Here is a 14,561-nt window from a genome sequence, read left to right as displayed (position 1 = left end):
TATTTGCATATTAATAGCCGAACGCAAGTCGTCACATCGAAGCCTGTCGGCGCCCGACGTGGCGCTCCACCCCGTGCTCCACCCCTGCCTGCCCCTTCCGCGCTCCCGACCCTACCCCAAAAGCCCTCCACAACCTGCGTTACGCATGTCACAAGCTGGCAAATCCTTTCATCATCTCACCAATCCTGTCCAAGCATGTAAACAAGCGTATGGTCTGCGTCGACATTCTTGCACTGCCGGCGCAGTACATTCTCCCCCCCCCACACACACACAGACTTGCCGCGGCACTACGACCCCCAAGTGCGCTTCAACGCTGCAGCCGTTGGCACCAGGTATAGATGCGGGCCGTCCTCGCCAACAGCAACGGACCCACATGCCAGCGCCTCCACATCCTGCCGGCATAGCGGTACCAGGGTTGCCGGCGCCCTTGCGTGCCGATTCCCTGCACTGCCGCCGTCCGCCCCGCCAGCACCTGCGCTACCTGGCGTGCGCCCATCGCAAGGTGCGCCCTGAGGCGGCACTGTACGCGCCTCTTCCTGTGTGCTGCTCTCGGCACTCCCGAGGACGGCCGCGGCGGTTGCAGTAGCCTGACTAGGCCCCTGCTGCTCAACCGCGCTATTATCATACCCGGATAGCTCTATAGCCGCGTTGTCTGCGGCGCTTGGCTGAATGCCGGCGCTCCCAGCCGCGCCCCCGCTGCCGCCAGCCTGTGCATCCCTGCCGGCGCCATTGCCACTGCCGCCACCAGCACCGCCACTGCCACCGGCACCGCTACTGCCCCCACCACCGCTGCTGCCACCAGCATCGCTACTGCCGCTACTGCCGCTGCTGCTGCCGGGGAAGGTGAGACGGACCACGAAGGGGCACAGGAAGTTGCCGTCCAGGGAGGCCATCACCTCCATAACCGTGCCGCGCAGCTCCCCAGGCGCCACGTCAGCCGCCGCCAGCGCCAGAATCGGCACGCGCTCGGGAAAGCTCGAGCGCTCAAACACAGAGCGCTGCTTCTGCCGCGACAGAACACGCGCCTCCACCCACCGCGTGCTGCCCTGCCCGGCACAAGTGCAGGCACAGACAGCCAGGTGCGCTGTGCCGCCGCCATCGCCGCCGCTGCCATCGCCGCCGCCGCCGCCACTGGCTGCTGTAGGGCGAGCGGTGCTGGTGCGGCCCGGCGCTGCAGGTTCCGCACGTGGGCCCAACAAGACCTCCCTGCCTCCGCCTCCACCGCCACCAGCGCCCGCAGCACCGCCATACGCTCCTCCAGCTCGCCCAACTGCACCGCTGCCCCCTTCCTCCCCTACTCCTTGCCATCCCCCAGCTCCTGCTCCACCGCTTCCTGAGCGCCCAGTGCAGCCGCAGTGCAGCAGCAGCCGCACGCTGCGCGGGATGCGGTTGAGCCGCGTGAGCTTGGACTGCCCGCACGGCGACAGCCCCGTCAGCAGCGCCGCGTCTGTGAGCCATGCCACCTTGAGCATCACGGCCGAGGCCTCGCGCGCGGCGGTGTGCGGGTGGCCGCCCACGCGGTCGCGCCAGGTGCGGCACACCAGCATGAGGGACACCAGGTCGCGCGCGGGGTTGGCTGTTGGAGAGCAGTAGGGGAGAGGAAGGAGGGAGGGAGGTGCACGCGAGGACCAGGGTCAGGGGCTGGAGTTTGGTGAGCGCGGGTTCAGGTGGAGCGGCGGCCTGAAAGCAGGGGCAATCCGAGGGATACACAGCCCCCTCCCCCGCCTTTTCGCGCCAGGCTAGGTTAACCCGATGCATCAGCCGCACCTATGAGACCATTACGCAGCACAGGCGTCTTGTAGCCTTCCAGCACGAAGTCGATAAGGCGGCACTGGAGCTCCTCAGGTAGCCAGCATACCTCCGTGAACGCCTCCGCCTCCGCTTTCGCGCGCTGTCGGGTCCTCATCGCCGGTAGGTAAGCTAACTGGTATCTCGCCACGTTAATGCTTGTGGGTTAGCTCGTGGCTTCGTTCCGGCTGCGAAGTCCAGAGGGTTTTGCCGAAAGGCCAACGAGTTCCTTATGGGTTTAACGCTTACTGCTGTGAACCAAGCGATCTGGTGCGTACATGGTTTGACATCATACAATACGAACTATTATGTAGGGGAAGGTTTTCAGAGTTCAGGTTGCTACGCGTGCATCAGCCCTTTGCATCGCATTTGAGGGCACAAAGCCGCGCACATGCTCTGCCGGTGGCTATTGTAATATTTACAGTCACACGAGTATAATGGCTCTGCTCGCTTGCAGCCGCGTTGCCCTGCCCGCCCAGCGCTATGCTGTGGCTTCGCCCCTGGTCGCTGGTCGGCGTGCTCTGCACGTTGCTCGCGCCAAGACGGAGTCAGTGGACCTGGCGCCTGGCACCCCCGCGCCTTTCTTCGAGGTGGGTGAACGTTATGCTTGCCGATGGGATGCTCGGTCAGCGTGGCCGCAGCAGTCACAACATCGCGCGTGTTTGTGGAATATGGTTTAAGACGTGGTGATGTGCGTACGTGCAGCTGGGCTCGGCACGCGCACGCGCGCAGAGAGGGGAGGGAGGTCATGTGGAAGGGTCCGCACGACACAGTACGTGGTGCAATTCCCCATTCCCAAACCCACTCCCCACCCCTGCAGCTGCCCGATGTGGTGTCTGGCAAGAAGGTGTCCATCAACGACTTCAAGGGCAACCCCGCTACCCTGGTCATGGTGAGAGCTGGCGGCTGAATCGGCATGGAAATGGGAGCGGGAGCGGAAGCGTTGGGGCCTGCGCCAGAGCCGGTTGTACGGAACCTGCCCTCGTCTCGAGCGCTATGAATGAAGGGCGGTCCCTCGAAAGCGCCCTGACGGCTGCAAGCTGCCCGCTGACATGCTGCAGCGCTGATCCCTGTCCTGCTCCGCCCTGCCCCACTCGCAGTTCATCTGCAACCACTGCCCCTACGTGGTGCACCTGAAGCACTCATTCGTGGAGGTGAGCGCGTTGGAGGCGGGGGTATCATGAGGAATGGCACGGTTGGCCTCGGCGATTGTCAACTTATGCTAACACGGCGCGCCATGGTCGGAAGACCTGTTGCCGTGTGCCCCGCCGCGTCAGCTGTTGCAGCCTGACGATTGCGTATTGCACGGCTAACAAACCGGCGGCCTTCATCGGCTGTAGATCGCCAACGAGTACGGCGCGAAGGGGCTCAAGGTGGTGGGTGAGTACGGGGCCCACTTACGGGGACCGCTGCTACGGGGTTGTACATCTTCGGCATCCCGTACACCGGCCTTTGGTTTCGTGCAGCCTGACTTTCCCTCTCTGCCTTGCCCCTTCCCAATGACTAATGCCCTCTTGTCCCGTGCTACAGCGATTAGCAGCAACTCCACCCAGACGCACCCTCAGGACGGACCGGAGAAGATGAAGGAGGACGCCATCAAGTACGGGTGAGTGTCGCTGGCAGGCTCAATGACGCTCAGGAACACACATGGGAGCGGGAGCAGGGGAGCAGGGGCCATACCGATGAACCCGTACTGTGCTTGGCGTTCGGCGCCATTGGAGATACCGTAGTGCAGGTCAGAGGAATGCGCGCGTCATGGCGCCCAACACACAGCCTCTTGCTGTTGACCTTTTGTGGTCCTGCCGCACCTGCAGGTACCCTTTCCCCTACCTGTTTGATGAGAGCCAGGATGTGGCCAAGGTGTGTGCTGGTGTAAATGTGCGCCACATGGATCATGCATTGCAGCAACAAGAGCGGCGCCGCCTTTGTCCATGCTGATTTCCGATTTGTGGGGCCGTGGCCGCATACGGCCTCTGCGCCTACGCACCGCACGGCCTGGGCTCCCCTGGTCCCAACGCTTCTTGCCTGTACCACCCCGCATCCCCGACAGGCCTACTTCGCGGCCTGCACCCCTGAGTTTTACGTGTTTGACAAGGACCTCAAGCTCACCTACCACGGCCAGGTGCTGGGTTGGGCAGGCCCGGATTGGGCCAGGTCTTGCCTGGGCTGGGAAGCTGGGTGAGGAAGCTGGGCTTGAGTCGGGGCGTAAGACCGGGGAGCATGCGGCGGCGGGTGCTATCCAGAAGTGCAGAGCCAGGCGCATAACCGTACTGGCGCACAGTGCTGGAACGTGAGTTCCGTGTCCTGCAATTTCTTGTCTGTGCTGTGTTTGCAGTGGGACGCCACTCGCCCCAAGCAGGACCCCCCTCACATCCCCACCGGTAAGCGCTGCGTGGTGCAACACAATGCCCGGGTCCCTGCGGCCATTGCCCTGAAGGAAGCAAGTCCAACACGTCAGCAGTCAGCAACCGCCAGGTCACCACCACAGAGCGCATGCATGGCCTAAGCCCTAGGCCTGACCCCGTGGCCTGACCCCTGGTCCTCTCATCCCGGCCCGGTCCCTTATCCTGCAGCTGCCGACATCCGCGCTGCCCTGGACGCGACCCTGGCCGGCCAGGCCGCGCCCAAGAGCCGGCCCAGCATTGGCTGCAACATCAAGTGGACCCCGGGGAAGGAGCCAGAGTACTACGGCGCTCAGATCGTGAAGAAGTAGTTGTTGGAGCTGGCTTGCCGATCACGGCTTGCGGATTCACTTGTCAGGGTTCTGCGCCGCCGGTATCTGGTATTGGTTGTGAAGTTTGGGAAGCCTGAGAGTACTGGTAGGGCATTTGACAAGGTGTGAATGTGTAATGCCCTATGCCACGTGAGCCATGAGCATCTGGTACTTGTAGTGTGCGCGACGCGCGCGGTCGGGACTGACAGTTTTGCGGAGAGAGAGCCTGAGGGTATGGCATGTGCGGCAAGGCATGAATGTGTGATGCCCCATGCCACTGTATCTGTGAGCAATGCAAGAGAGTGTATGGACCTCGCACTTGACACATGCGCCTCCTTTAGACCCCTGCTATGTGCACACTAAGCGTAAATATGACTTGTTGCTTACAACTGGCGTACATCCACGCAAGCACCCGATACCTCAAGGTGTCGCGCGTAGAATTGCGTAGCCGTACCGGTCCAAATGCTGTCCATGGCCCAGTCTGCTGCCGCAAGCGTCTACCTCATCTCCCCGATATAGCCGGGATCAATTCGTACAGGCACGGCCCGCCATAATGTGTCCAGCCACGTCGTCCCGCTGTCAAGCAACACTCCTTACTGCTGCGGCCTACCACATATTGTGCTGTGCTATGCTCGCCAGCAAAGACCCTAAATAGACACCGGCCGGCCTCAACCTGCGCGCCGGCGCTGCTTCTCGGGCGGCGCCGCGCTCTCCTCCTCCACGTGGCCTTGCTCGCCCCCTCCGCTGCGCACATGCACGCCGCAACTGCTGGGCCCAGGCAGGAGCTGTTGCCGGGCTGGACATGTCGCTGTCCAGCGTGCCCACGCATAACCCAGGCAGCTGCAGCATCAGCACGAGTGTAACTAGCCCGACTCGGACTTATAGATAGTCGCAGTTACCTTTGCAGCCATAGCCGCAACCGTAGCCTGACGGGCCGCTGACACTGCATCTCTGACCACAGCCCCCGCACGCCGTGGTCCAGCTCCACCAGCCGCTGCAGCCGGCCCAGCACCCCCTCGCTCACCCGGCTAACCCGGCTGCTGGTCCCACGCAGCGGAGCTCGGCCCGTGCTGGTGCTGGAGGTGGTGCTGCCGCCGCCGCTGCCGCCGCCGCTGGCACCCGCACTGCCAGCTGCGCCTCCACCAGTGGCGCCGGGCGCTCCCGACCGGGCCCACAGCTCCATTAGCACCTGTCATTAAAGGGTGGGGTGGCAAGGAGATCGCTCTTGAAGCCGCCGAGCGAGCATGCATGGGCAAGTCAAGTACATGAATGAGGTCAGGTCCTAAGAAGCGAATGCGCTCAGGAAAGCATGAAATGTGCCCAGCAGGCAGACAAATTGCTTGGAGGAATGCAAGGACGGAGCAAGTGCGGCGCACCTGAAGAACCTGCGACTTGAGGACGCTTACGAAGGATCGGCCAGCATCCGGCGGAACCGCAACCGCCGACAAGCGGGTCGCGCCTCCAGAGGCAGACGCCAGCGCGGCCAGCAACTCCGCGTCCGCCTGCGAGCGGCATTCCAGCAGCAGCCACCCTGTCGCTGGCGCCACGACGTGCGTGCCGTCACGGATGCAGTTGTGGAGGTTGTCAGGCAGGCGCTGCCAACTCGGCCGCCACGCCATGGGTGCGGCGAAGCACGAGCTGAGTGCGTTCTCCACCCAGCCCGCCCAGTCCGCGTCACGCTTGGTTTGTCCCGGGAGGCTGCTGCGTTTTGGGGCAGGCGGCAGCTTGCCGCGCAGAAGCAACAGGCCTGGCGACAGAGGCTCCACATTGTCAGTGCCACCGCTGCCACTTGTGCTCATGGTGCTACCGCTCGCCGCGCCCTCGTACGCAAAGCTGCTGTCGACATCATTGGCACCACCGCCCGTCGATTCCTCGACACCGTTGGCGCGCACCGCACCCACCCACAGCCGTTCCACCACCTCCCGCAGCACTTCCCCCGGACCAGCGGTGTCCAGGTGCAGCGGCGGCCGGCCACCACCAACGCTCGCAGCAACGCCGCCGCTGCGGTGCCCATCCCCCGTGCCGCTGCCCTGGCCAAGCTGCTGCGGCATCAGCCCCAGCTCCCGCCCATCCGGCCCCTGTGCAGCAGTGCCCGTGCTTGTAGCCGCCGCGGCCGCCTCTGCTGTGACGCCGGTGACGCCGAGCAATGCATCGCGGCACAGCCAAGCGCCGTGCCGCAGATCCAGCACACGCGGCCACCCCATCAGTCGAGCCGCCGACAGCAGCTCGACTGACCGGCTGTGGTGGTCGCGAAAGCCTGAATCGCAAACCGAAGGGAGGTAGTCCACCTCCACGCGCTCACAGCGGGCCAGTAGCCGCGGCAGGGCAGCCTGCGGCTCCAGAGCACCACGTGCCAGCGTCCAGTAGTGCTCCCTTATGATCAGCTGAGGGATGGTAAGCTGCTTCAGGCTGTCCGCGGCTGCCAGAAGCGCCGGCACAAACACTGACTCAGCCCGCTGAATCCAACCAAAGCCCAGGTGAATGCAACTCATGCCCCAGCCCACCGCCTTCGCCCCTTTCGCGCGGGTGCCTGACATCGGCGCGAAGGCCACCTCCAGCGTCGGTGTCGCGTTATGGCTCCATACCAGCATGAGGGTGCGCAGCTGGGGCGGGCGATGGCTGCGGCTGGCCAGCAGTGACGTTAACAGCTGCTGGGCACCGCTGGAGCATGTAAAGATGCTCATGCCGAGCTTGAGGCGCTCCAGCCGCTGCAACTGGGCAAGACTTTCAAGCGCAGCGCGCATGGGGTTGGCGTTGTCACCGGTCAGCGGCGTGGGGAGGGCGAGCTCTCGCAGCTGGGGGCAGGCAGCCAGAGCACCCAAGTCCGCCAGGTCAGCCTCCGTCGCTTGCGCCAGGGTCAGCCGCTGCAGGTTCGGCAGGCCGCCGCCGAGAATGCGGCAGATGCCGCCCTGCTGGTTGCAGGCGCCGAAGCCCTCGCTACACACCAGCTCCAGCACCTCCAATGAGGGGAGCTGCGCCGCCACAGCCTCTCCGACCAGCCTATTGGACACCCGGCCGCTGACAGCAAGGTGCGTTATCCGCTCCCTGGCTGCAGGTGTGGTGCCAGCTAGCGTGCAGCTCACTGGGTCGATATTGTAGCAGGCGCCGTGCACGTCGAGCCGGCTGCAGCGAACAAACTTCGCAAGAGGCGAAGCGAGCCCGGGCTGCTGCTTTGCGGGAGGCTGCAGGCGCACATGCGTGATGCTGCTGTCATGAAGCTGCTGCAGATCGCGGCAGGCGAGGCGGCAGCCAGCGAGCCTCCGCGAAAACGACTCGCCGAAGGCCGCCGCCCGCGCGTCCACAGGCAGTATCCGCAGCACGTCTAGCAGATTGTGTGCATACTCCATTGCGGCCTGTAAAAGATGTAAAAAGAGAAATGTCGCATATAAAACTTGGCGCCAAAACTATCCGAGATCACGTCATGGCACGGTGCCCCTGGCCCCTTGCCCGGTTCGCCCTGGTGTGCACACGGCGCATGCAAGCACAGGCCCCACGTTACGCGCGCGCGCGCCGCGCACCTGCAGCTCCTCCATGCGGCTGCAGTCGCCGCGGTGCTGCGCCTCGTAGGTGGCAGCGTCGGCGTCGGCGGCTTCACTCACGCTGCGGCACCAGGCCGGCCACCTGCTCCGCCATTCTGTGGCCTCCTACACACAGCGCACCTGGTCGAGACAGACGCAGTGCACAGGCTATATGATCACGAGAGCAAGTCAGGAGCTATCGGCATGCATGACGGCATCTTGGGCCCCAAGCGTGCCAAACCCCAGCAGCCCCTACCTGCCGTCGACTCGGTGACCCTTCCAACAACTGGTAACGTCCTAGTATGTACTGTTCTCCCCTTGTAAGGGTTGCACACGCAGGGTAGCGCCGTAGCGGCCCTGCGCGGCTGCGCCCCTGCCGGCGCGCCCTGCGGCAGGCTGTGCCCACTCTTATCAGGTAGCCGACCGACGTACAGCGCGCGCTCGGTTGCACCCCGCGCCTCAGCTAGCGCCACGGCTGTCGCCCTGATTCGTGGTCACAAGGCCTTGCGGCACCTGCGCCGGCGGCGGCCTCGAACGCGCCGCCGGCTGCTCCCTGTGCTCAATGCCGCTACTGCAGCCGCCACGCGCGCAGACAGGCTGACGCTCTGCAGTCTGCACGAGGGCTGCAGGGATTGCTACCTGCTGCTGACCTGCCTGCTGTGCCCACCCGCCCTCACCTGCTTCACGACACCTCGGCACCTTAAGAATAATTACCGCTTGCATCTTTCGCCTCTGCCTGTGCTCCGCTAGTTTCGCTTGGTTTGGTTACGTTTGGGTCTGGTACTTACAACTCCAGCTTGGTAGTAACCCCGTACGGTATGTCTCCGAATCCTTGCGTCCACCCCATATACCGTACTTTCCACTCACTTTGCTCGGAATGTGGCACGCAGACATCATCAAAGTGCCGCGAAACAGGCCCCAGGCATCACCACCTTGTCTACCGCATGCTCAACCCCAAGTGGGCCATTTTGGTAAGCAGAATTGGCGATGCGGGATGAACCGATAGTCGAGTTCAGGTGCCAAACTATCTACGCGCTACCGTAACCTAGATCCCACAAAGGGTGTTCATTGATATAAACAGCAGGACGGTGGTCATGGAAGCATTTCGCAAAGCCGGAGCGCTCAGTCGGTCAATACTCATACAACATCATTCAACAGTCGTTGCAACATTCATGTTGCGTACCGGTGCGATCAAGGCTGCGCTCAACGTGTTGTCGACGCCACACGTGTTGCTCGGGCACAGCCTAGTGTACACAGATTGTACGGTGGGGAACTGCTGTGATAACTCCACACGGCTACACATGTACCCTACGTCTCCACCACGTGCATCCTGACTATCCTTCCATTAGATGTGGCCTGTACGCTTGATGTGGCCGGCACTGCGACCTGGTATGTCCTGCCACAAGCCGCCCACATGCACCTATGACAGCAATCCCGCCCACGTCATCAACTGCATTTCCCAACATTGCGGAATTGCGAATCCGTGCTCAAACCTCAACACCACATCCATACGGAAAATCCTATGCAGGCGGCGTTACGAGTTCCTCGTTGCCTTCACATGCAAGGTGCACTTGCAGCACCATAACGGCGCGGTCCAGCGCCACCAGCCGCTCCAGCCGGCCCATTACCTCCTCGCTCACCCGGCTGCCCCCACGCACGCCCATGCTGCTGCCGCCACCGCCACCCGCATTGTCTGCCGCGCCAGACCGGGCCCACAGTCCCGTGAGCACCTGTAACCAAAGAATGGGAAGGCAAGGCGATCGCACGTAAAGCCATGTAAAGCTGCCGACTGCATAAACTACCATAATGAGCACAGGAAAGTAAGGCAAGGCGAGCATGTCAACGACGCCCAAGATACGTGGCTGCATGCGCAAGCAAGCCAGATTCACCTGGAGGACCCCCGACCTGAAGGCGTTAACAGCAGATGAGCGTGCTACCGGTGATGAAGCCGCAACCGCTGATAGAGAAGCCGCGCCTCCAGCTGCTGACACCATCGCGGCCAGCGCCAGCGCGTCCGCATCTGAGCGGCATTCCAGCAGCAGCATGCCTGCCTCTGGCACCACGATGTGCACACCATCACATATGCACCCGCGGATGCTGTCAGGCAGACGCTGCTGTCCCTCATCGGCAATGGCCGGCTCCTGGTCTGGCGTCGTCGGTTGCAGCGCGGCTGCGGTGAACCACGAGCTGAGCACGTCCTCCAGCCAGTAGGCCCAATCCGGTTCGTCCATGCCGCCAAAGCGGCTGGCGTGTTCGGGGGCAGGCGGCAGCGTGCCTCGCAGGAGCAGCAGCCCTGATGGCGAAACGTGATCACCGCCGCTGCTGCCGCTCGCCGCGCCCTCGCATCGATCGCTGCTGCAGCAGGCGCTGCTCGCGAGCACTGCCTCCGCCCACAGCCATTCCGCGGCCTCTCGCGACACATCCTGCGGACTAGCGGTGTCCAGGTGCAATAGCCGCCTACTGTCGCCATCACTGGCAGCAGCGCTGCCGCTGCGGTGTCCACCCCACGTGCCGCTGCCCAGGTCAAGCTGCTGCAGCATTAGCCCCAACTCCCGCCCACCCGGCTGCTGAGCAGCGGTGCTAGCAGCTGCCGCCACCGCCACCGGCGCTTCCCCACTGGTCCTGATGACCGTATCGCGGCACAGCAGGTTGCCGTGCCGCAGATTTAGCACACGCGGCAGCCCCATCAGTCGAGCCGCCGACAGCAGCACTGGTTTGATACCAATGTAGGAAGGGAATGGAGTACGTATGGAGGGCAGGCAGTCCACCTCCACACGCTCGCAGCGGGCGAGCAGCCGCGGCAGTGCGGCCTGCGGCTCCAGCTCAATAGGGTCCAGCCGCCAGAGGCTCTGCTGGTCGCAGATGGCCAGCTGCGGGATGGTAAGCTGCTTCAGGCTGTCCGCGGCTGCCAGGAGCGCCGACACAAGCACTGGCTCATTGCGCCCAGCCTGGTCGGTGGACAGCTGAATGCGGCTTATGCCCCAGCCCACCACCTCCGCCTCGACCGCGCCGACTCTTGGAGCGAAGCCCACCTCAAGCACCGGTGTCTGGTCCTGGCACACCAGCACGAGAGTGCGCAGCTGGGGCGGGCGGTGGCTGGTCAGCAGCCATGTCAACAGCTGCTCAGATTCGCTGGAGCCTGTAAAGACGCTCCTGCTGAGCCTGAGGTGCTCCAGCCGCTGCAACTGCGCAAGGCCCTCAAGCGCAGCGCGGGTGATGCGGCCGCTCATCGACGCCTTGCACAGGTCGAGCTCTCGCAGCTGGGGGCAGGCAGCCAGCGCACCCAAGTCCGCCAGGTCAGCCTCCGTCGCTTGCGCCAGGGTCAGCCGCTGCAGGTTCGGCAGGCCGCCGCCGAGGATGCGGCAGATGCCGCCCTGCTGGTTGCAGGCGCCGAAGCCCTCGCTACACACCAGCTCCAGCACCTCCAATGAGGGGAGCTGCGCCGCCACAGCCTGTGCGACGCACCGGTTGGACGCCCAGCCCCTGGAAGTGAAGTGCGTTATCTGCTCCCTCGCTGCAAATGTGGTGCCAGCCAGCGCCGCGTTGATAGGGTTGATGAGTTTGTTCCGTAAGTCGCTCCAGCTACCCCTGGCCAGGAAAGTCATCTTCAGAGGATTATACATGCACCGCACGTCGAGCCGGCTGCAGCGAGTGAACTTTGCAAGAGGCGAAGCGAGCCCCGGCTGCTGCTCTGCGGGAGGCTGCAAGCGCACACGCGTGATGCTGCTGTCATGAAGCTGCTGCAGCTCGCGGCAGGCGAGGCGGCAGCCTGCGAGCCTCCGCGAAAAGGACTCGCCGAAGGCCGCCGCCCGCGCGTCCACAGGCAGTACCCGCAGCACGTCTAGCAGATTGTGTGCATACTCCATTACGGCTTGTCGCAATGCACAAGGAAGGCGGTGGTGGTGCCTCGATTAACCGATACCTTCGGATGATGGGGCCATCGCAATCCAATCCAATCCCATCCGCGCCCCCCACCTGTGCTTTCTTCAATTGCCCGCCCTTGCGCATTTCATCGCGCAGTTGCGCCATATGGCGCTATAAATCACAACGCCCGCTGCGCCGTCCCAACCGCCTGCCCGATATCCCCATGCTTTAACCCGCACAGGCACACGCCCAATCGCCCTTCGCGCCCCCGCACCTGCAGCTCCTCCATGGGGCTACAGTCGCTGCGGTACTGCCGCCGGTGGCAGCGGCGGCGGCGGCGTCGCGCTGCTGAGCCGGGCCTCTCATCTAATCTGCCATTTTGCGGATTCCTACATGAACTGCACAGGGTCCAGATAGAAGCGGTGCAAAGGCTACGTCAGTAGTGCAAGTCACACGCACCATCTCCGGCATCTTGGGCCCCAAGCGTGCCAAACCCCAATGCCACCACTGACCCACCTCCACGCGTGCGCAGACCTGCAGATGCACGCAGGGTAGCGGCCCTGCTGGTGCATTCTCCAGCGGCGGGCTGTGCCTATTACTGTAAGGTGGCCGACCCACGGCGCTCGTTGGGCCCCGCACCTCAGCTAGGGCCACGGCTGTCGCTCTCACTCGTGGTCACAAGGCCTTGCGGCACCTGCGCCGGCGGCGGCCTCGAACGCGCCGCCGGCTGCTCGGTGTGCTCGATGCCGCTGCTGCAGCCGCCACGCAGACAGCCTGACAGCGAGCCGCTCCTGCCGCCGCCACTGGAGGGCCGCTGAAGGCGGCGAAACTTGACAAACATGTACTCCGCCTGCTCTACGAGCGCCACCACCTTGGTAGGCCGCGGGAACCGGTTGACAAACTACAGGGTGGCACCATGCGGCAAACCGTGAGCTCTGATGTGCAAGCCGGGGGTTCCACCAAGCCCCAAGGTAGTTCCCATGCCGCCCATTACAGCAGGGCAAAGCACAAGGTACAGGTTTGAAGACCACTACGGCGGCGCGCAGGCCCCACCTGAACCACCTCCTCCAAGCTCGCACATGACAGCAGCGCGGTGCGCTGCCCACGCAGTGCCGCGGCCACGACGAACACCCGGAGGTCGGCTCCCGCCCAAGCCGCCGCAGCAGCACCCAGCTGCTGCGCCGGCGGCACCTGCTGCTGGGGCTGTGGCAGCTGCGCCTGGGAAGCCTCCGCCACTGCAGCGCCACTCCCAGCTGCCAACGGCGGCGCCAGCGCATCGGCCAGCCGCGCCTCCCTCGCCCACATGGTCTCCCACAGCACGAACACGTCCTCCCACGCCACCTCACGCCGCAGCTGCAGCAGCAGCATCTGGAACGCAAACACGAAGGAGCCGGCGCCGACCGCGACGAGGTGCCTGCGTGTATCACCAGTTCACCACCACCAGCGTGGTGAGAGGCGGCCGAGCAATCCAAAATGTAAACGACCAGCCCACAGCCAATGCACTTGTACGCCACTCTACCACATAATCAGCACGTTCCCTGCTTCTTCCCAGCACCCGGCGTGCACCGGCTTCCCACGCCCGCCCCACCTGTGCAGCCGGCCGTCCAGCCTGCCCAGCACCTCGCCCAGCAGCCGCAGCTGGCGATGCATGTCCTCCATGCCGCAAAGGAAGTTGGCGCGCACCCGCGCCATCAGGCCGCAGAAAGCCGTGAACGCCTGGGGGCGGGACCATGTGTGGCGGACCGGACGGCTCGCTGCAATCCAGGTCAATGCAGGTGGCACGGCTTGCGCTGCTCCAAACCCTAAACTTCAAGAGGCCATTCCCATTGGGCGAACGTCCCCGAGCCGCTGCTGCCCCGCACTCGCCTCCTGGTCGTCTGCGTACACCTCCAGGAAGGGTGCCAGCAGGTCGGTCATGCCCTGGCAGTAGCCCACCTCGCAATCCATGAGCGCTGTGTACGTGAGGAGTGCATATGTGGCAGGGGGGAGCGGGGGCAGGGGGAGCGGGGGCGTTATTGGCGCAGGGACGGAGGCAGCGTGCGGCCGAATGAGGGAGCCAGCCTACGGCGCAGGTGTCCGAATCCCGCGCTGGATGCCGCGCTGCTGGTGGAGCACGTACCGTAAGCTGTCAGGATGCGCCGCAGCCGTTTGATGCCGGCTGGTCGGCTTGCATCCCGCAGAACCTGCCCCTCATGCGAGATTCGCTCCGCGTCCATCGCTATGCGCCTGGCCGTGTGCTCCCACGGCTCTGTGCCGCCCTGCACAGTGTGGCAATGCGTTTCACGCAAAGAGGTGCTCACGCGTGCCAACGCTCCCTAGTGTATCAGCGCAGCCCTTTACCTACGCACACCAGCGCGCCCCTACAGACAGGCCATGCACGCAGGCAGGGTGCGGGTCTGCCCTGCTCACCAGCCGGTCGTAGTCCACTGCCGCGGCCTCGCCCTCCGTTGACGCCAGCTTATCAACCAGCAGGCAGCATGGGATGACACAGCCAGCTGCGTTGCCGGGGCTGTCTAACAGCAGAGCGTTCCACGCGGAGGCGCGGTCCGCTGGTTTCAGCTGTCGATGCAAGGGCAGGACGCGGTTCTTATGTCGAGCCATTTTATAAATTTCGTTGTATATGGTTTTGTGTGAGCACACAGTGGACGGTCGACTGAAGCAGGAAGCTCTGTCTTTGA

General features: G+C 64.0%; 5 protein-coding genes across 5 annotated transcripts; 1 reads left to right on the top strand and 4 right to left on the bottom strand.

Annotated features, from left to right (window-relative positions):
• Nucleotides 1–6: 6 nt before the first annotated feature.
• Nucleotides 7–2,058, bottom strand: CHLRE_17g715550v5 (uncharacterized protein). Its single transcript, XM_043072149.1, has 2 exons — nucleotides 1,768–2,058; nucleotides 7–1,576 (listed from the first exon to the last, which is right to left on the bottom strand). The coding sequence occupies exons 1-2, from the start codon at nucleotides 1,904–1,906 to the stop codon at nucleotides 288–290; spliced, it is 1,428 nt and encodes a 475-aa protein (XP_042914608.1). The 5' UTR covers nucleotides 1,907–2,058; the 3' UTR covers nucleotides 7–287.
• Nucleotides 2,059–2,158: 100 nt separating this feature from the next.
• Nucleotides 2,159–4,964, top strand: CHLRE_17g715500v5 (uncharacterized protein). The gene is made up of 9 exons (XM_001700339.2): nucleotides 2,159–2,378; nucleotides 2,609–2,680; nucleotides 2,889–2,942; nucleotides 3,129–3,168; nucleotides 3,319–3,394; nucleotides 3,603–3,648; nucleotides 3,839–3,910; nucleotides 4,124–4,169; nucleotides 4,362–4,964. Exons 1-9 carry the CDS (start codon nucleotides 2,226–2,228, stop codon nucleotides 4,499–4,501), a joined length of 699 nt encoding a protein of 232 aa, XP_001700391.1. The 5' UTR covers nucleotides 2,159–2,225; the 3' UTR covers nucleotides 4,502–4,964.
• Nucleotides 4,965–5,016: 52 nt separating this feature from the next.
• CHLRE_17g715450v5 (uncharacterized protein) lies at nucleotides 5,017–8,738 on the bottom strand. Its single transcript, XM_043072148.1, has 4 exons — nucleotides 8,697–8,738; nucleotides 5,878–7,854; nucleotides 5,401–5,690; nucleotides 5,017–5,266 (listed from the first exon to the last, which is right to left on the bottom strand). The coding sequence occupies exons 2-4, from the start codon at nucleotides 7,846–7,848 to the stop codon at nucleotides 5,170–5,172; spliced, it is 2,358 nt and encodes a 785-aa protein (XP_042914607.1). The 5' UTR covers nucleotides 7,849–7,854; nucleotides 8,697–8,738; the 3' UTR covers nucleotides 5,017–5,169.
• Nucleotides 8,739–8,791: 53 nt separating this feature from the next.
• Nucleotides 8,792–11,968, bottom strand: CHLRE_17g715421v5 (uncharacterized protein). Its single transcript, XM_043072147.1, has 2 exons — nucleotides 9,909–11,968; nucleotides 8,792–9,749 (listed from the first exon to the last, which is right to left on the bottom strand). The coding sequence occupies exons 1-2, from the start codon at nucleotides 11,883–11,885 to the stop codon at nucleotides 9,540–9,542; spliced, it is 2,187 nt and encodes a 728-aa protein (XP_042914606.1). The 5' UTR covers nucleotides 11,886–11,968; the 3' UTR covers nucleotides 8,792–9,539.
• A 48-nt stretch (nucleotides 11,969–12,016) lies between these two features.
• Nucleotides 12,017–14,528, bottom strand: CHLRE_17g715400v5 (uncharacterized protein). The gene is made up of 7 exons (XM_043072146.1): nucleotides 14,293–14,528; nucleotides 14,003–14,141; nucleotides 13,750–13,835; nucleotides 13,472–13,599; nucleotides 12,937–13,297; nucleotides 12,400–12,784; nucleotides 12,017–12,281 (listed from the first exon to the last, which is right to left on the bottom strand). The coding sequence occupies exons 1-6, from the start codon at nucleotides 14,482–14,484 to the stop codon at nucleotides 12,524–12,526; spliced, it is 1,167 nt and encodes a 388-aa protein (XP_042914605.1). The 5' UTR covers nucleotides 14,485–14,528; the 3' UTR covers nucleotides 12,017–12,281; nucleotides 12,400–12,523.
• Nucleotides 14,529–14,561: the final 33 nt, after the last annotated feature.

Source organism: Chlamydomonas reinhardtii, chromosome 17 (assembly GCF_000002595.2).
Source record: "Chlamydomonas reinhardtii strain CC-503 cw92 mt+ chromosome 17, whole genome shotgun sequence".
Classification (NCBI taxonomy): domain Eukaryota; kingdom Viridiplantae; phylum Chlorophyta; class Chlorophyceae; order Chlamydomonadales; family Chlamydomonadaceae; genus Chlamydomonas; species Chlamydomonas reinhardtii.
This window is presented reverse-complemented; position numbering and strand designations above follow the sequence as displayed.